The 20,720-nt window shown below is 41.2% G+C and overlaps 2 protein-coding genes across 3 annotated transcripts in view; both read left to right on the forward strand.

Annotated features, from left to right (window-relative positions):
• Positions 1-20,509, forward strand: part of WIPF2 (WAS/WASL interacting protein family member 2) — a 30,048-nt gene extending 9,539 nt beyond the window's left edge. Inside the window, exons 2-10 of one of the 2 annotated variants that reach the window (XM_042476523.1) lie at positions 170-351; positions 3,305-3,529; positions 6,341-6,459; positions 7,219-7,351; positions 8,905-9,018; positions 10,055-10,717; positions 12,104-12,319; positions 17,096-17,197; positions 17,998-20,509. In XM_042476523.1, coding sequence (XP_042332457.1) covers positions 6,397-6,459; positions 7,219-7,351; positions 8,905-9,018; positions 10,055-10,717; positions 12,104-12,319; positions 17,096-17,197; positions 17,998-18,038 — 1,332 coding nt within the window. In that variant the 5' untranslated portion in view covers positions 170-351; positions 3,305-3,529; positions 6,341-6,396 and the 3' untranslated portion in view covers positions 18,039-20,509. The remainder of the gene's footprint in view (positions 1-169; positions 352-3,304; positions 3,530-6,340; positions 6,460-7,218; positions 7,352-8,904; positions 9,019-10,054; positions 10,718-12,103; positions 12,320-17,095; positions 17,198-17,997) is intronic. The other variant, XM_042476522.1, reaches the window with a different exon arrangement.
• The window catches only part of RARA (retinoic acid receptor alpha), a 938,446-nt gene that overhangs the window by 641,052 nt on the left and 276,674 nt on the right, over positions 1-20,720 (forward strand). The gene's annotated exons all lie outside the window — the stretch shown is intronic.

Below are 20,720 nucleotides of genomic sequence, written 5' to 3' on the forward strand. Positions count from 1 at the left end.
ACCATAAAAAAAAAGAATGTGTGTATTCATTAGAAAACGAGAACTTTGAATGCCTGAATGCAAGTACTCCAGTGCATAAAGCATTTTGGTATATAAAAATAGCAATAGGGGAAACTGAGAGCCAAATATCAGCCATAATCTAACTTTATGTGGCCTGCTTCATTGCCAGATTTTCTTTTACATCCCTTCCCCCATCAAGGAGAACTAGTAGGATGTGTGGATTGAGCACCACCATAGACTGCTTCTGTAGATGTCCTGTGTGTGCTTCTCCAGGCATGGCTGGGTGTAGGAAGAGTTTCCAGAAGAGAACGTCTTATTGGGAGCAGCTCCTTCAAAATGCAGGTGAAAGAGGTGAATATGAAACTTTTAAAGAGCAGGGAGGGCCTTCCATAGGCTATTTGTGTTCGCTCCATACAGCAGTCTTCATAGCCTGGTTCTCTTTATACCCCCAAAATGAGCTGCTGGCTAACTCTCAAGTATCAGAAATTCAGTCCAGCTGTTCTCCCCCTACCCCAGCATTTGTTTGACTGCAGCATCTCCACTCTTGTAACTTCCCAGGAGCCCTCTTGAGTTTTATCCAGCCTGTGCTGGCAGAGAGAGATACTTGAGGAGGGAAATGAAAATGCAGGGAGGGAAGAAAAGAATGCAGTGCCATTCTTCAATACGGTGAATTCTGCCTACCATTGACAGCAGCCTGGTTCCCTTTTCTTATGGGTTATTGCTTCTTGCTAGGGAAAAGGTCCCCACCATTTTTTACTCACCAAGCATGTGAAGATAAATAATATACACATTCATGATTAGAGATGTATCTAACATACTTAATGTTCCTGCAAATTTCATAGAAGGGATGTGGTAATAACAGTGATTAGATGACAAGCATATGTGAAAAGCCTGTCTTTTTCTGAAGATTTCTTGAAGACCTTGGAAAGGTTCTTAATGTAAAATGCCTGCTAATATGGAAACCTTGACTGATAGGAGGGAATTTGAATTGGCATCATGAGGTTTCCCCCCCCCCCCTCTGCTTTGTTTTGTACGGTTGTTTTGTAATATAAGCACTAAATGTTATGGAAGGAAATCCACATCAGGGGCCTCATCTGTTTCCCTAAGGTGCTTGTCCTTGTGTATTTATACCTTGAGATGGTACTCGAGGCTCTGAAACTTGGCTGCTTTTTCCTGAGTCCTTATTTAACCTTCATGAAGCTGACTTGAAAGCTCTGTCTGCTCATGCGAGAGGTCTGCTAGCCCATGCCAAAGGTTCAGTCCAGGCAAACATCCCTTTGTTTCACATGCTGATTTAGTTTAAGGCACAGTGATGTTCCACCTGGCATGCTTGGACTGATGTGAAAGCTTTCTCTCAAGGGCTGCCACCTGAGCTTGTCCCCTGTACACCTGTCATCTTAATATGAACCTTCCTGTTTCTAACATCTCTGCTTCTAAGCCAGCCTTGCAGATCTAGGACAATGTAGGGCTTCCCAGTTGCTATGAGATATAGTGGGGTATTGCAACATGCTGTTGGCCTGCTGTATGTATGGCAGGTCATACTTTGAACCTTGCAGAACAGTGATCTGAAATGAGGTATTTCATAAACATATTATCTTATATGTAGGCTTTCAGCAACAGTTCTCCTCTGCAAGTGGTGGGCTGATTGAGTATATAGTGGACCCTTGTTATACGCTGGGGTTTGGTTCCAAGATCCCCCGTGTATAACAAAATCTGTGTATGCTCAAGTCCCATTAAATATAATGACACAGCAAAATGGTGTCCCTTATATAAAATGGAAAATCAAGGTTTCATATTTGAAATTTATACTTTTTTTGAACATTTTCAAACTGTGTATGCTTGAATCCGTGTGATCCGTCTTATCCATATATAAGAAGAGCCAACTGTATTTATTTCCCCCTACTGTCACTGCCCATGGAGAGGGGGAGTCCAGCTGTAGCTGCCATAGTACTGCATCATGCTGTGCTAGGTGCTTGCTTTGCGATATTCCTGTAGCCATTCATGTGAGGTTGCATGGGGAAGTGGTTATTTTCCCTCAGGCTCTCTTTAAAACATGAGGTGCACAAAAGGTAACCATTGTTGGAAAAGCAATTGTTAATATAGTATATGCTGGGCAGAGAGAAAACAGCATCTTGTTTTTGCAGTAATGATGGTGATTATATCTGGATCACTGTGTTTCTGGGAAGCTAATGAGCCAGGGCATATGTTATGATTAAACCACTTGTGTTCCCACAGTTGCGGCCTTGCACATAAGCAAAAAAGGATCCAGCACAAGGCACCGATGACTTGAATATGGGAGTGTAGTATCAACAACCTTTGTCTGTGGCAGATTCAAGACTAACATTTACTGTGGTGAGGGTATTTGGAGACATTATGTTGGTATGGCACTTGATGACTGGGTTGGTAGGTCCATTGGCAACCAAGACAAAAATGTGCTTGAGAGCAGTACAGCACTTCTTGTCTTCTCAGTTGTTTTGGGCACTATCCAGTAGTGTTTCAAGAGAGGGCTTGTGAACCTTATAGTATTTGTAGTACTTGGATGGGAAACTGCAAGGAATCCCAGGTGCTGTGGCCTATATTTCAGAAGAAGGAACTGGCAAAACCATCTCTAAGTATTCCTTGCCTGTGAAATTCATGGGGTCACTATAAGTTACCAGGTGACTTGAAGGATCTCCCTGTAGATAAGGAAAAATGCAGGACCTTGAGTCCATTGTCCTTAATGGTGGGTGCGACCGCCAATGCCACTGTGTGCACACATGACCATCAAAAGCATCTGCCAATGTTTAAATCCTTGGATGGCAAGCCCACAGATATCGAGAGCCCACTTTACACACACAAAGAAACAAGAGTTGGAAGGGCTGAATAAGTCTGTTCCAATCTTATATAACAGAGCCAATGAGTCAATGGATAGTACAGTCGGCCCTTCTTATACACTGATTTTTTTATACATTCAAGCATCCACAGTTTGAAAATGTTCAAAAAAAGTATAAATTTCAAATATCAAACCTTGATTTTCCATTTTTTATAACGGACACCATTTTGCTATGTCATTATATTTAATGGCACTTGAGCATGCACGGATTTTGTTATATACGGGGGATCTTGGAACCAAACCCCAGCGTATAACAAGGGTCCATTGTATGTCTGGTTAGTGTGATATGTGGCCATGGTCCTCTGGTTGATCAGGGGCTTCTTATGTTAGAAGAGCTTCTGAAATTTTGTCTCTTACTTGTGTACTACCTTAAGCTTCATGGTTAAGTAGGAACGTGCTCTCTTTAAACCAGTCATTTCCCCTTCTCTTCAGGTGATGATAGTATGAAACTGTGATGCTGCCCACATGACACTGCAATCATTTCAGGGAGTGCATACTTTTGAATGCTGGTAAACCCAAGGGTGTGACTATGTACTGGGATGAGAACAGGAGCAGGAAAGGAATGGGGCAGAGGGAGACAGGATGTGGCCCAATTGGGGTTTCAAGGAGATGAAACTAACTGAACTGTTTTGTTTTGGATTAAAAGCTTCTAACTAGGTAAGTTTTACTTTTCTTTCCGTTTATCTCCCCTTAAAAGATGTAGCTTTCACAACTTGCTATGAATATAGAAAGAGAACGCTTTTTCCTTTTCGTGATGGAGAGTTGTATTTAAAATTAAGCACTGGCTGGTATGATTGGGTGGTAGAAGCAAACATCTAGCTTTGACTGTAGGTATTTCTTTTAACATTTATATAATTTTCAGTGTATGTGTGTGAATTGTGGCTCTTACATCAAGCAAGCAAAGGATGTTAAAATGCTTTTGATGTTGCGCAGCACGTGAGGCAACACGTCAGCGTTTGGCACCAGATTTTCCACCTTTGTGACTGTAGTCAGCAGCTTGTGAGCTGGAGAAACACCTCTCCCTTTCTCAGTGAGCAAAGAGACACTGTAAACTTCTCTCAGATGAGGCTTTTATTCTTAAAAGAAGTTCCAATGTGTACAACAATATATACATCGACACCATCCACCTACTAGGCCTTGCCTCTCCCTCTGGTGTCACAAAGGATCCAGCCACCCTCCTGAATGACTTTTCAGATTGGCAGCATCCTACAGTACTTTACAGCACTTGCTGACTATCTTTTTTGATGTCACTTCCTGTTTAAATGCCTCATCATTATGGCTCACAGTAACTCTTTTATGCCTGGTTACTATTAAAACCCACATTGTACATTTTCCTTGTGACTCTATATCCCAGCAAAGGAAACTTTCTGGTTAGAAACTGGGAGGTGTTGGAGGTGAGAAGCTGCCTTTCAGCAGTGGCTGAAAGCATGGATGTTTACCACATGTTAGGAACCAAAAGACCTGTTGGTTTTTGTGGAATAATCTCACTCCAGCTAATCAGGACAAAGCCTTTGATTATGCAAATTTAACTGGTTAATTAAGTCACTAAAATCATAACATTAATTGATATTTAATTATGATGTTGCAGCTTTAAGGTCTTAATAAACTTGCAGGTTTGCTCATTTGTTTTCCTTGTAAGGTGTTCCTAGCAGAATGTCTCATTTTGGCTGTTCTTAAAGTAATGGTGGAAATGGCTGGGAGAGCATAAATCTGTAGGTTTTCAGCTATTTAGCATTAGATGTCCTTTTTGCCTAGTTTTTGAAAGACACCTCTGGTAGAAAAAAAGGCTGATAAAGGTATCTGTTCTTCTGTATGAGTGGCCTTACTTTAGGGTTTCAGAAAGATCAGCATTGCTGGCAAGTCCTCTGTTGGAATTCTCTGGGATTCCATCTTAACTGTGCCTGGAGCTGTTTTAACTTCCTTGTATTGGTGTGCATGTTCTGAAACGGGGATACATTCCAGTAGCATTAGATTTCCCTGTCTGAAATAGTTCTGGCTGGTAATTTGTCACAGGGCTTGTGGCTCTTGACAGGTATCAGTACTATACTGTGGGGATGACTCATACTGTTTCCTGTTTCGACTTCCTCCAAACAGGAGCCCTGGTGGCGCAGTGGTTAAATGCCTGTACCTGCAGCCATTCACTCAAGACCACAAGGTTGCGAGTTCAAGACCAGCAAAAGGGCCCAAGCTCGACTCAGGCTTGCATCCTTCCGAGGTCGCTAAAATGAGTACCCAGACTGTTGGGGGCAAATTAGCTTACTTGCTGTTCACCGCTATGATCTTTGGAATAGCGGTATATAAATAAAACAAATTATTATTAATTATTATTATTAAAGTGTTTCTGTTGTGTTGTGGTGTCTGATGGGACTCCATGTTTAACTGTCTGTCAGGTTATGTGCAGCCTGCACAACCATAGTATGTCAGCTAATACAGTGCTACATTAAAATCTGATCTTGGCTTGCTTTCCCAGTCATGGGTCCATGGCACAGGGTTAAGGCTTCTTTGGGAAATGTGAGGAGAGATCTTGCTACACAGCACCAGGACATCAGATGCCTTGGCATTCCCCATCCTCAGAATTTCTATATTCATGGGAGACCTGTTTTCCTGCCTTATGAGTGCAGTTGTATTTTCAAACTCTCAATTCAGTGATGAGAGTGTCTGTAATTTCCCCTGTAAGAATCTAGGTGCAGTCTGAAACCTGTTTAAAACTAGCTATGTTGTTTTAGGTTTTTTCCAAAGGCCCATGGGAATTGCAACCTTGGAAGGGTACTGAGAATGCTGTTAAGCAGGTTTAGAGGAAAACTCCAAACCTGTTTAAATATGTAATGTAGATGTGAAAAGAATGGCACTTGTTAAGAGGCTTTTAAAAACTATTTATACAAGACGTTTATATTCAAAAAACGTGGAAGGTTGGACACCTGTTCCTAATTTCCATAGTATTTCTTATCAAGAAGGAAGAGCACATTTGCTTTTTTATTCCACCCTTATTTTCTCTTTCCCTCCATTTTGTTGATTAATTCTATGGATTTAAAAAAAAACATTCTGAAAAGCTGAGGAAAGGTTAGTGGCAGGCAATTCAAAGTGATAGTGGTATTAAACAATGGTACGACATGGAAGTGTTCTTCATAATATTTCTATTTAGCTGTGGTTCTTAAATAATTTTTTACAGTCAAGTCTGCATGTAGTTTTCTGACACATTCTCTGTGTCTTATAGGAGCAGGGGGCTTTTGAATATGATCTGTGTAGTATCTGGGGTCTGCAGTTCTAAAGTATTTTAATGGATATAAAATATTCAAATAATGCCTTAGCTTACATTCAGCCATTCTCCTTTGGTACAGTAGCTGCTGAGCATGACAAGGGATGCATACAAAGACTTTGGGAGGAAACAATCCACACTGAGTTCTGGCACTCTCTTCTGTTGTATGTGTTGTTGTTTCTGACAATTTTGTATTTTTCTTTGCACACTAGGTTTATGAGTGACCAAAAGTTCTCTTTACACTGAGCCAGCAGGGAGTGGGACCAAGATGCCAATACCACCTCCCCCTCCCCCTCCCCCTGGACCACCCCCACCTCCAACTCTCAATCAGGTAGGTACTCCTCCTGATCACTCTTGGGTGATCAGTTACCTATAAGTGATCAGTATTCCTTCTAGCACAGTGAAAGACCCAGGTTTGGTTTCTATCATATCTCCATGCTCCAGAAGCATATCTGGAAAAGAACTGTGTCTGACATCTACATAGATGTACCTAAGACAGATAGAAAGTTAGTCTGGTCTAAGGCGGCTTCCTGCCTACATAGAAGATTTGGTTCAATGTTAATTCAGTTGATGCCAAAATTTCCAAGTTGAGAGCATATTTCTCTAGATCAAATGCTACTCCAAAACAGTGGGGCTGGAAGATTGACTACATTGGAGAAGTGGCCTTGGGCATAGTAGATGTTCTTGCCATAACAAGTCAGTGAAATACAGTGTAGTAGGTCCTAATACGATGGATTAGGATTGTGAAAGAGATGAGAGCTGCAGGTAAGGTGAAGGTGATTCAGTGCTGAAAAAGCAATTCAGTAAGCCCTTTTCCAAGCTACAGGAAAGTGAATAATGTTTTAGCTGCAAAAGTACAGGTTCTGGTCACAGTTGGCATGTTATCTATGTGATTCATTTTATTCATTGATAAGAAAGCAGGTTCTACTAAACTCTAAATCTGCTGGAGGAAGGAGAGAATATAGCTTGCCATTTTGAAGAAGCAGCCCTTGTACAGATTGTCTAACAACCATTCGCTTAAGCTTTCTAAGCTAAACAATTTCTGTGTCTATCTTTCTTCATTTGCATTTGTACCATGTTCTCCCTTCAGGCTAACACTGAGCCTCCAAAATTGAGCAGGGATGAACAACGAGGGAGAGGGGCTCTCCTACAAGATATCTGTAAGGGGGCCAAGTTGAAAAAAGTAACCCAAGTCAATGACAGGAGTGCACCCATCATTGAGAGTAAGTATGAATTTCATACAATAGTTAAGTAGCATTTTGCTATCTAATCCAATGGAAATGGTTGGTGTCTTTTAAGTGTAGTAACTCAATTTGTAAATGAAACTCTTGTCCGTTCTGTTGGAATAACATAGTTGAAAGACAGTAGTGATAGATTTTAAGTTTGGATATTAATATTTAGAAGAATTCAGCAGCACTTTTCAGCCTCTACAAACAGACAGTGAGGTGTGCAGGAGGAGTTGTTGCATGAGATATAACTGTAGATGGATTCTATTTACACTTGGTTTTGCTCTCCTTGTTATGCTGTATACTTGATTTTGGTATATTATGAGTTGGGAAATGTTTTTTTCTCCTCATGAACAATAGCATGTGATTGGGTTTATTTACCTGAAAGTTATTGGCAGATGCCTGCTGAATCTTGCTGTGAACCTACCTGGCCAGTGACATCTGCAGGTGATGCCCTCCTGAAGATAATGCTTCCTGCAGAAGCATAATCATTGGGATGCAGTGAGTGTTGCTTCCAAACTGTGAGATGCAATCCATCTGTAATTTTGAGGGGGGATCTACTTTCTGGGCATTCATTAAAAATATTAAGACACATGACTTGAGCTTATTCTTTTATTTTATGGTATTTTAAATTTTTTGTTCTGTTTTAAATTTTTGAACAGTGGTGTTGACTTTTCAGCAAAAAGTGATGTGTGGAGATAGTAATAAAATAAAAATGAAAATCATTATGGACTGAGCTACTGTCAGTCTTTTGCACAACTTTTCACCCTAACCCTAGGAAAAATCCTACAGGCCAGTACTAACTCTGCTGGCTTGAGTCACATTCATAAGATGGTTTCCACACTGCACCTGCTCTTAGCTTATGACACCCTGCAGTCTTGGTTTCCTTAGCTTGGTTATTTTGAGCAAGGTTGTGCTTTCAGTTGCTTGAGCTCCGTAGGCTGGAAGAAGAGAAAGGCAGCAAAAAACATGGAACTGATATAATTCAACAGCTGCAGTTCCTGCCTAGTTCTCTTCTGGTGTACAAGCATCAGTGTTTTCTGCATCTGAGGGTGCTAGCAAGCTGCTCGTGTTTTTTTCTAAGAGCTTCAGTACTAAGAAAAGTAGCAAACATGAAATCTCAAGAAAATTTGGGCTAGCAATCAAAATGTTAATAGCATGTGCCTCTGAATCTTGATATAAAGTTACATGCATAATGTGGGATATCTTCATACTTATCAGGCAGTACTAGTGTCAACATTCAGCTGTGCTTGAGAATAAAAAGATAGAAATTTCCTTACATAGAATAACAAAATGAGGAAGGTGCTTGTGAAGAGCCCAGGAGAGATATAGTTCTTCTCCAGTACAGTCATTGAGCTTTCTTAAGAGTACTCCAATGCAATACATTGTCTGTTGGACTTTTGAGTGGTAATCTTAACATCAAATTTACCTTTATCAAATTCAAACCCAACAGGGTTGGTGTTTAGTTTTATCAGTAGTTTGACAGTAAACTGCCACCTTGTGTTATAGACTTGGTTATGTTGGCTAATCTGGAAATTCCTTTGTTTCAGAATCCAAGAGCAGTGGCAATTACAGCTCTGGTGCATCTCCCTTGCCACCAAAGGGGGGACTGTTCCAAGGTGGTGTCCCCAAGCTCCGACCAGTGGGCGCAAAGGACAATTCAGGTGATTCAGCCGTATCCTTAAAAAGCAGTATTTTAAATCATGATTTGGCAGATCATAGTAAGGCCTTGTAATTTTGTCGTGTTGATATAATCAAACATTCCACTTTCTCAGGAGGAAGGATCTGGTTTGTAGCCTAATCTTTTCCCCTTGATACTGTCAGCAGAGTTTCTGTCAACTTTTAAATGAACTAAGGGTCAGCAGAACTGAGACTAGCTAGGCTTGTTATCAGTGTTGGAAGCCACATCTTCCTGTCCATCTGCATCTCTGTTATTGGTTTACCTCAAAGGTCTCACATGAGCATACCTGCCACCTTGTATATACTTTTTGTCTTCAATGAAGACTTTTTCCCCTGTAGTAGCACTCTGTCTCTGGAATGCTTTCCTAATGGAGAGTGTTGCCATGCTAACTCTTCAGCACCAGGTGAAGACCCCCTCTTCTTTTTTTCCCCTTGAGCTTTTAACTCTTTACTTTTGACTTCTGGCTCTGGTTATGTGTATTCTTCAGATCATCTGCTGTGCTAAATTTTGATATTGATTATTGTTTTAATTTGCTGTTCTATCTATTACTTACTCTGAGAATCCTTTGGAGTTGAACAACTATATATAAATATATTAAACATTACAAAGTTGATTAGTATTGGAATTTTTCATATCTTTGATCCCTATTGAGAATAAAACTGGTATTCAGAAATTGCAATTTCCTCACCCTTTCTTTCACATGCACAGTAAATAGAACAATTTAACTGTATCTGCTTTGTTCATTACTCCTACTGTGGAAAATATTTTTGCTTAAGACATTTGAATGTGGCCTTTTGTATCTAAAATGTGTCTTTGTCATTATATACCAGTGGCCACAGTTTCTTTACAAGAATCTGGTACTGTAGTTTCACTGAATTAAATGGTGGCATCATGCAGTATGCTTGGCACAAGGTACCAAAATTCCTGCCAAAATTAGAGGCAAAGTATTCCTGATAGCTGAATTGCTATTCATTTAGCTTCTCTTAAGTAAAATTTCTGTGTTGCTTTTCTGGTTTCAGACAGCCCCTCAGGGAAGCAGTCACTGCAGGTTCCTGGGACCAGATCAGCTGCACCACGCCCCCCTGTTTCTTCCTCTGGTGGCCGACCCCAAGATGACACAGATAACAGCCGGGCTTCTACCCCAGAGCTTCCACGCACCCAGAGACCTTCTTTGCCAGATCTCTCACGGCCAAATAGTGCCAATAGCACTGGCATGAAACATAGCTCATCTGCCCCTCCGCCTCCACCACCTGGACGTCGAGCCAATGCACCGCCTGCTCCTCCTTCCATGCACAACAACAAAGCACCTTCCTACAACCGCGAGAAGCCATTGCCACCAACTCCAGGACAGCGACTCCCAGGGAGTCGGGAAGGACCACCAGCTCCTCCCCCTATCAAGCCACCCCCTTCCCCAGTGAACATCCGGACGGGACCAAGCAGTCAGGGCCAGTCCCTGGCACCCCCTCCTCCACCATACCGGCAGCCCCCTGGTGTCCCAAATGGCCCTGTCAGCCCCACCAATGAATTGGCCCCTGAGCTTCCACAGAGACACAATTCCTTGCATAGAAAGACTCCAGGGCCTGGGAGGGGTATGGCCCCTCCCCCTCCCCCATCAGCTTCCCCTTCTTTGCAGAGCAGTCGGCCCCCACCTCCTGCCCGTGATCCTCCAAGCCGTGGGGCAGGTAAGAGTTTATTCCAACATGGTTTCTCTGCAAAACAGGTAGTGGAGTTAATTATTGACTTAACCATCTCTTATTCCTCTTCAAAAAGAGAAATCCTGGTCTGGGAATGATACTTTTTGCCCTAGGATGTACAGGATGGATTTATAGGAGATCAGGAATGCCCTGGTTATATAGCCTAGTTTAGTGATTGAGATAACCCCATTTAAATTTCACCTCTGCCAGAAGTCTGCCAAGTGGTGTAAGACAATTTCTCTTAGGCTCAATTCCCCCAATGTCTAGCATAGGCAATAATCTGCCATCTTATCTTGAAAGATTCTTTTAAGAGGTACAGCTGTACAATGCACAGGATGTACCTTAAATGCTCAGAAGGGCTTTACATATGTTACGTTGCTATCATTTTTGTAATATGTGCAATTTTGGTAATTTGGGTTGTGGCTGTTACTGAGATCCTTAATTTTCTTGTTTTTGAAAAATGCCTCTTGGATTATAATGCTGTGGTTCAGTAACCTCCCTCTGAACTATGAGCCCAGAAGCTGTCATTTCACATCTTACCTGAACCTCAATCCAAGGCAGCTCAAGACTTGAGTGCCTTGCCTCTAACAGTTGTTATGTGAGAATGGACATTTTGGCTTGCAACCAAGTCAGTTATCCTGTGTCTTAAGGAGTAAATGATAACTGAATAGAATCTCAGACACTACGGAATCAGTAAGAACAGCATTGTGAGCTAAGTTTAAGAAATTGGCGTAGGAATCTGATCCACAGTGCTTTGAAGCAGGTGTGAGTGAGCGTGTGATGTCATGAGGCATAATGAAGATTGAATCTAGACCGATGTGTTTATTGAGCTCATAATCTGGTCCAATCATGTTACTGCAAACCTTCAGAAAGAAACAGAGTATGGAGTTGATGTACAGTTGACCCTTGTGATATGCTGGGGTTTGGTTCCAAGATCCCCTGTGAATAACAAAATCCATGGATGCTCAAGTCCCATTAAATACTGTATAATGACATGGCAAAATTGTGTCCCTTATAAAAAATGGAAAATCAAGGTTTGATATTTGAAATTTATACTTTTTTTGAACATTTTCAAACCATGGATGCTTGAATCCGTGTATAAAAAGTCCGTGTATAAGAAGGGCTGACTGTAGATTAGTCACGATCCGAGTTTATGGCTGGTTCATGTAATGCAAAGCACTAGGTAACACATATCTTACCAGTCTGTAAGTTGAAACTTGTGAGTTGGCCTTTTCAAGTGAGTTGATTATGTATTGGAATTGAGGATGGTACTGAATAATACAGGTTGAATAGGAAATAGGATAGGGACCCCACCAATCCTGACTACTGAGATTTTTAATGGAACAATGCTGACTTAGGACATTTTTGTTTTAGCTCCACCACCACCACCACCACCACCAATGATCAGAAATGGTGGTAGAGATGCACCTCCACCTCCCCCACCCTACAGAATGCATGGGTCTTCAGATCCAACAAGCCGTGGGAAACCGCCACCACCGCCCACTAGAACACCTGTTGGACCACCACCACCTCCCCCACCAATGAGAAATGGACACCGGGACTCCATCTCCACTGTTAGGTCTTTTTTGGGTAAGTAAAATCTGTTACTTTGGTAGACTGGACAGCTTGTGGTTGTCTAGATGCTGTTGGGCTGTAATTCCCACTAGCCCAAGCTAATGGCCAGTTGTGAAGGATGATGGCAGATGCAGTTAGCAACATTTGGACAGTGATAGCTTCCTTATCCATGCTTAATACTTGTGCCATTTAAGTTGATTTAAAGGAATGGTGCCGATTCTAGGTGTACAGACTGTCCAGAACTATGCCGGTTTGGCTTAGTTCAGTTACTCTGGAGGCTGTGGAGAACTCTGATAGGTCAGGAAGAAGTATGTATGTATAAGGCAGTAAGAGCCAAACTTTTGTGTCTAAGGGTTAAGAGCCATTTTTAAAGCAGGTTATTTTTTTCTCTGGGTGTTGACATCTTATTATATGGCAGACTTTTGAAACTTCCATAACATAGAGGATAAATCGCCAGCTGGAAGTTTCTCAATAAAGTTTTGATCTGACATTACTAGTGGCACTGCCAGGCTGCCTACCAAGCAAAATGAATGGATTCACAAAAATTGAGTGTTTGTATTTTAATATTACTTTTGCATGGATCTGTGAAAAGCCTGTTTGTTTCAAACCAATTTCATTTTTTCATAGAATAGTAAGACCAATAGCTGCTTGACAAATTAATGATATTGGTGTCTTGAAAGATTGGATTTCTCCTCTCTTAAGGATGCCTAGAGTCTGCCATGTTGAGGAAGTTATATAGCTTTTTTTAAAAAAGGATTTCTGAGGGACAAAAATAAGAGAAAATGAGAGAGGGAAGTACATAGGATAAGAATAAGGAGTAGGTATATGCATTAATATAAACTGACTATACAGTGCGCCCTTGTTTTACATGGGGGATATGTTCCGGACCACCCGCCCATCCTGCGTAAAACAAAAAATGCGCATGGCGCTGGAAGAAACAGCACTGCTTTCAGCAAATGCTGAAAGCAGCGTATAATGCGCCCGCGTATGACACAGGCTCACTGTATTACCAAAAATTTTCTTGAAACTGATATCTATAACATATATATTCGTGTGTAACTAATTAAGGAAGTGGGACATTTGTATGTACAGTGCTATGTACATTTACAGCACTTTAGATAATAATAATAATAATAATAATAATAATAATAATAATAATAATAACAACAACAACAACAACAACAACGGGATTTACAAACTATTGAATAATAAATTATGACTGTTATCTTTCCAATATTGGAATATAAGTCTTCTTGCAAAAATTAAAGCATGCAGGATCGTGCACCCTTAACTCTAAGTTAACCTCCAGATTACAGGAATGTGATAAAAAAGAACATGTGCATCTACTAATACCAAATATTTTTCCAATACAAAATTAATATGTTTTAATACATCCAGCTAATGTGTAGTTGGTGTGGACAGTTAATTTCTTTCTTTCTTTCTGCTAGTTTGAATTTGTGGGAGAAAGGAAGGATATAATCAATTTCTTTTCTTTTTTTAAAAAAAGGCATAATGTCTAGTATGTCTGAGACATCAATTTTTGCTGAACCAAATGGTAAATTTACTTTTAAATAGGTTTTAGATATGGAAGCTAAGGCCCGTTATAGACGGGCGTAATGTGGGTCCTGGGGATGTACTAGGGTTAGGGAAAGTGCGTGCCTTACGCACGCACGCACCTAACCCTAGTACGTTCCCAGGACGTACAAAATGGTGGCGCCCGTTCCATAGCTACGTCACCACCACCATTGCTACATCACCACCGCACCACCTCCAAATGAGGCGGCACAGTTGTGACATACTGGCGCCGCGCCAGGGCACATAGAGCACCCTTTCCCCGGCGCCAGAAGGAGCTCCGAAACGGAGCTCCTTCCGGGATTTGCATCGCTGGCGCAGCCTTTAGACAGCCGCATCAGCAACGCAAGGCAGAAAGGGGCCGAGCGGCCCCTTTCTGATTGTCCTCGCCGCCGTTGAGTGTCCTTGGGGCATAATGCCCCAAGGACACCCCTTTCCAGGCCGCGAGGAAGCGGCCTTTTGCCGCTTCCCCGTGGCCTGGAAAGCAGCAGATCGGGGCCCCAGAGGCTGCCGTTGTGGCAGCTGAGGCCCCGATCCAGCAGGGAAAGGAGCGCCTACAGGCCGCCCCAAAGGGGCGGTCTGTAACGTGCCTAAGACACCTTTCTGTTGGTTAATTTGCAAACGGCAATCTAACTCTTTGCTTCATTAATTTAATTAACATCGAATTTAGCGCTTTCCAACATTCATAAACTTAGATTTGTTAGTTTCAGTTTCTCTGAATGTATGATCAATGTTTCCAACACTAAAGAGGTGACTGAGGCACTCAGAGATGATGGTCCATATATAGGCATCAGATGCTACAGTTGTAAATTGCTGCAGTACACAGACAGCAATGAATAAGTGACTGTAATATTGAAAACTGCTAAAATTCTTGGTCTGGACCAAGTAATAGATCAGAAGTATAAATTGTATAATCAATCCAATTCTTTGATAAAAAGGATGGTCTCATAGTCTTCCATTTAGGATTGTCATATAGAATTAGTTTAACATGGCTATATGGATCAAATTGTAACTGAAAAAGCATTCTATGTTCAACCATCATAGCAGCAGAAATTGCAGAGGGCACCATCCCCTTCTTTGTTAAATTTACACAACGTAAGACAGCTCATCTTAAAAGAATTTCCAAGTAAGCTGACTCCAACATGGCCCAAGGAGGAATAACTGAATTCATCTGTGTTTGCAGTTATATGAATGAGTCAGATTAAAATATGCCTTACAACCCAAAGTCTGGGAAATGAAATCTACCTCCTGAAAATAATAGTTCCATTCATTTGTGTTGAAAATGAAATGGTACATACATTTCCTTCCAGAAGCTTTGATTTTTTAGAAGTAAATATGAGGAATATGCAATGAGAGATACCTTCAAGAACTTACAATATTGCAGGTAGAATATTAATATTAAAATATTGCCCTTACCATATCTAATTAAGGGATGTTCACCTGTCCAAATCCAGAAATATTTCAAGAGGGTTGCATAGCTTTATCCTGCCTGCATTAACAGACAAGACAGAGGTGCTCTCGGTCAATTGGAACTCAGATCAGGGAATAGGGAAACAGTTTACATTAGCTAGTTTACAGTTTAGGGGTACTTTTGGACTCAGCTTTGAAACTGGAGACCCAGTTCTCTGCAATGACCAGGAGTACTTTTGTACATTTAAAGCTTGTGTGCTAAGTGCACTCACTCCTTGAGATGCCAGATCTGGCCTCAGTGGTACATGCTTTAGTTATATCCTATTTGGACTCCTGTAACGTGTTCTATTGGGGGCTGCCTTTGAAGAATGTTTGGAAACTTCAGCTGGTTGAAAGAGCTTCAGCCAGACTGTTAACTGGGGTAGGTTACAGAGACCATATAATGCCCCTGTTGAAACAGCTCGCTGGATGCCAGTTTGTTTCCAGGCACAATTCAAAATGCTGTTTATGACCTATAAAGTGCTATACGGCTCAGGTCAAAGCCATTTGGCAGACTGTATCTCCCTGTATGAACCAGCCCAGGCTCTGAGATCCTCAGGAGAGGCCTTTCTTTCAGTTCCATAGCCATTGCAAGCACAGTTGGTGGGGATGCAAGAGAGGACCTTCTCACCAGAATGGTCCTGTTCTTATTGTCCTTCTGCTGGCAGGCTGAGATCCTTTTGTTCAGACAGGCTTTTAGAACAGAAAGTTTTTAAAGAACTTCCCGGGAGTGTTGTACTGTTCAAAAGTTATTATCTGTTTTACTACTGTAATAGTTTAATTCTGTTTTAATTGTCACTTTTGTAGGTTTTTAATTGTACTGTGCTCTTAAACTGTAGGCCTCTTTGAGTCCCAGTTTTGAGAAAAAAGCAGGATACTAATAAATATAATAACAATAGCAACTGCCTTGGATAGCCATCATATAATTTTAACCAGCAATGAACCGCCTCTTGCACAAAGAACCTTAAGGTTAAGCAGAGTGGTCATGATTTGATAGGTTAGATCAGTGATTCTCAGCTTTCCTAATGCTGTGACCCTTTAATACAGTTCCTCTTGTTGTGGTGACCCCCAACCATAAAATTGTAGTATCTCGGTTCCTAAACCTATTGGAAATATGTGTTTTCTGATGGTCTTTGGCGACCCCTATGAAGAGGGGTCACGATAAGGGTTTATCTATATATATATATAAAATAGATAAACCCTTATCGTGACCCCTTTTCATATATTTTGGTGTAGTGTTGGACTATGACTCTGGAGACCAGGGTCTGAATGCCCATTTGACTGTGGAAACTGTCTAGGTAAACTTTGGCAAATTACACACTCTCTCAGCCTCAGAGGACTGTAAAGGCAAAAAACAAAATTGAAACAAAACCCTCGGAACAAATATTTCCAAGAAAACCCTACAGCAGATGTGCCTTAGGGTTGGCATGTACTGAAAATGACTGGGAGGAAATCATATACAGTACAGTCGGCCCTTCTTATACACGGATTTTTTATATATGGATTCAAGCATACACAGTTTGAAAATGTTCAAAAAAAGTATAAATTTCAAATATCAAACCTTGATTTTCCATTTTTTATATGGGACACCATTTTGCTATGTCATATGTAATGGGAATTGAGCATACACAGATTTTGTTATACATGGGGGATCTTGGAACCAAACCCCAGCATATAACAAGGGTCCACTGTATAATCCTTCCCCCCCCCCAGTGTTCCCCATCTTTTTGATGAATTGTAATTGTTTTATATGTTTTTCCATTTTTGCAGATGACTTTGAATCCAAATACTCTTTTCATCCAGTTGAAGACTTTCCAGCCCCAGAAGAGTTCAGGCATTTCCAGAGGATCTATCCCAGTAAAACTAATAGAGGTTAGTACATCTGGCTTACTCCTATAATGGCTGGTTTGAAGTCAGTGTGTAGAGCCATGATTGTTGCTTGCCAAGGTTGAGAATGAGAAGGGTTTTTTCCCCCAGAATAGGGCAGGTCTATTCCATAACAATTCTGTTCCCAGGATTTTTCCAATTATCCACAGTGTGCACCCTTGTGTAAAATTTATGTTGGTTGCAAATATTCTCTTTTATACTTACTCAGTGTTCTAAGTGAATTTTCACAAGGAAAAGGGAAAGACAAGACAGTTATACTGTAGACTAGAGAGCAGTGGGTCTGGGTGGTGCAGCAGTTCATAGTTCTTCATGGCAAAGGATTTGTAGGTGTACTCTGTTTCAGAAGTCCAACCAGGAGTAGTCTTCTCTGAAAAGGTGGTACAGTGGATCCTTTGTACACGCGGGGCATCCATTCCGGGACCCTTCCTCGTGTATGGGAAAAATGTGGGACCTCAATTCCCATTGTTTACTATGGCTGCACACTTCCGCACGCAGCACTGTGCATGTGCCATGGGCATGCATACCATTTTAATGCCCGGGGTTTTCTGTCCGCGTGAGCTGGAGTCCGTGCATGGGGTGGGCGCACTGTATATAGAAGACAGAGAATATAAGAAGTACATCTTCCCATGTGAGTGATAATCAAGTCTAAATGGTCTCAGAAATCTGCAGGGTGACTTTTCTAGGCATGATAAAAACAATGTGGAAGCTTTGTGTTCTCTTATGCTTTGAGGCCAGGCTTCTTGTAGAATCAAGCATAGCATTAATGATATCTATTATCTTCTCAGCTACTCGTGGGGCACCTCCTCTGCCTCCCATTCCGAGGTGAAAAATGGACATCTTTGCACATCACTGAAACAAATGGACCTGTGTTCTCAGATTTCCCCCCACGTTCTGATCCTACAAAAACCTGCATGAGAAACACATTCCTGCTATATTGATTCCCTCCACCCTAAACTGTTGCAAGAACCTGGATGAATATACAATTACTCTCTTCCATCTATGCATTTCACTCCCAGACTCGAAAGGACATCTGTTGTCACAGCTGGGTGAAAAGCTTCCTCTGCAGTTCCACGTTGCTTTCTCGTTTCCCCAGCGCCTGCTGCCATAGAGAAAGAGTCCCCAGTTCATTCACCATTACTACTCAAGAACAAGAGCACCATAAATATTTTCCAACAAAGGAAGTTGAATGGAACCATTTTGGAACTGTGGGCCAAATTGAAGCACCTGTTTGTAGATACTTGCGTAGCAGAAGCAAGGGAGATGGCCATGTATTGGGTGTGGTGGGGAGCTCTGATTTTTACAAGATGCAGCATTTAAAAATACTATATAACTGTTCCGTTTTTAAAATGCAAACACTACATACTAACAAATTGTGTAACTTGAAGAAGGGAGGGATGGAAATGAGTTATCAACAACATATTTTGGAGCAAAGTTCTAAATGAAAAAAGCAACATAAATGTAGCAATATCCTTCGTAGCACAAGAAATATTTGGGGTGTACAGCAGTTGGTCTGCTGTATTGTGGTGTCTTTGTCTTGTTGATCTGGAGACATTGTCTTTGCCCTCAATGTCAGCTTTTCCAAATGGCTATTGGCACCCCAGTTGAAACTGTTGTGACCCCTAAATGTGTTGTGCCTGTGCAGTATAACATAGGCAGGCATCACATATGAATGGACCTTCACATATGGTGCCATATCTGCTATATAGGGCTTGGGATAGGGCTTATAGAAGAGAAAAAGCATGTAGAAAAGACTGGTGGAAAGACCTAGGCTTAACAAGCAGGCTGGAAATATGGTGGTGCCCACAATCAGTAAATTTGTGGCATAGTACAGTGGTGCAAGATGAAGTGTACTTGGGCCACACATGGGTATTTTTAGGGACTTTGACATAGACTGTTCAACTGTGACAGCTCTTTTCTTTAGGAGATCACATTCTCACAGAGGTACAGTTCTGTCATACCTCTATATAATTCTGGTGGACCTGTTTTAAGTATTCATCCCTCTATCAACAATCATGTTTTGCCTTACCTTTTTTTTGGGGGGGGAGGGGGAAGCAAGTGGCTGGCTGCCTATGCCATAAAGGGTATCAAACAGAAAAGCATTTGGCTGTAGTTATGAGCATTGTGCTGTTCCTGACAGAAAATCCCTCCTGCATGGTTTGGTTAAAGAAAATTAACTCTTAAATGATAAATCAGCTTTCTAACTCAAAATTGTTTACTAATAGTTAATAATCCACTCCAGTAAAGTTACTTTTAGAGATCAGGGATGATAGAGATTTTGATTTGTTTCTTTTACCAGTTGTACACAACTATCAGTGTTTTATGTGATTTCTTGCTTGTGATTCTGAAGAGGAGGATTGCTGTCCGCCTTGGGATGCTTGTTATGCCCCTTAAACAACCATGCACCCAGCTGGTCTCTTGAGTTGTCGCCTAGAAAACCTTACCCACCATTGGGAGAGGACTCTATAGTGCTTGGCTTTGTGTTTGAGATCAGAATAGAGCCTACCCACTTGGCTGTCTTATTTTCAGTGCCTCTCTGTCTCCATGCACATACAGCCTGCTACAAATTCACTACTAGGTTGTTGACTGATAGAAAGAAGTGTCCAGTTCAAGGTTGAGAACAACTAATCTGGGCCTGCAGCTGAACCAGATTCCTTTTTCTCTTCATACCTCTTCCCCATTTATGTTCTGTTCAGAAGATGATAACATCACGCCTAGCTCGCTAGTTGGTTAGGTTTTTGCCTTACACAGTACTTCTGTCATGTGATTGGTACCAGATTTATTATAATTGTGTATATTTACTCTTGAATAACATGGGGGGTGGGAAAATATGTGTTATAATCATAAATATTGATCTATTTTATATGTTGTAAAAAGTTTGTAGGCTTGTCAGCCATACATTATGAAAGTTCTTCACCTTCTACTTTTATTCTCCCCCCCCCCCCCTTTGATGATGGAAATTCATCTGTTTTTATTTTCGTCCTGTTTTTTTAGTGAATGACTGGGCAGCCTCTCATGTTGAGGGGCTAGTGCTTGGTTGGAGGAATTTCTTTTTTTTCTTCTGGAGGAAAATTAAATCTTACCCAGTATACCTCACTGGGAAAAGATGTTAAATGCGCTGTGCATTTGGGATGGGGATAAGGGGGTGTTAATTTTTTTTTAACAGTTACATTCCTTGTAACATTAACTTTCCAGTAACTAAATCCTTTGTTTGGGAAGCAACTGTGAAGGGGATTCCTAAGCTTGAAATGGCAGTTGAATGAAAAACTTAATAAAAGAGGCACATGTGTTGTACTTGCATCTTTTGGGCCAAAGGACTGCTTTATTCCTCAATTCCCCCCCCCCCCCCCCACCTGTAGTTATGTTGGGTTTATACTGTCTGGGAAGTGTTTGCTTTTTCTTACTGACCAAGAGTGTTTGTACAAAGGGCACTTAGTGCACACAGACATGTATCAATCTCACAAGTTTATACAGCATTTAAAACAAAACATAACCATATCGCTCAGACTGA

The sequence above is a fragment of the Sceloporus undulatus genome, chromosome 6 (genome assembly GCF_019175285.1).
Source record: "Sceloporus undulatus isolate JIND9_A2432 ecotype Alabama chromosome 6, SceUnd_v1.1, whole genome shotgun sequence".
Lineage (NCBI taxonomy): Eukaryota > Metazoa > Chordata > Lepidosauria > Squamata > Phrynosomatidae > Sceloporus > Sceloporus undulatus.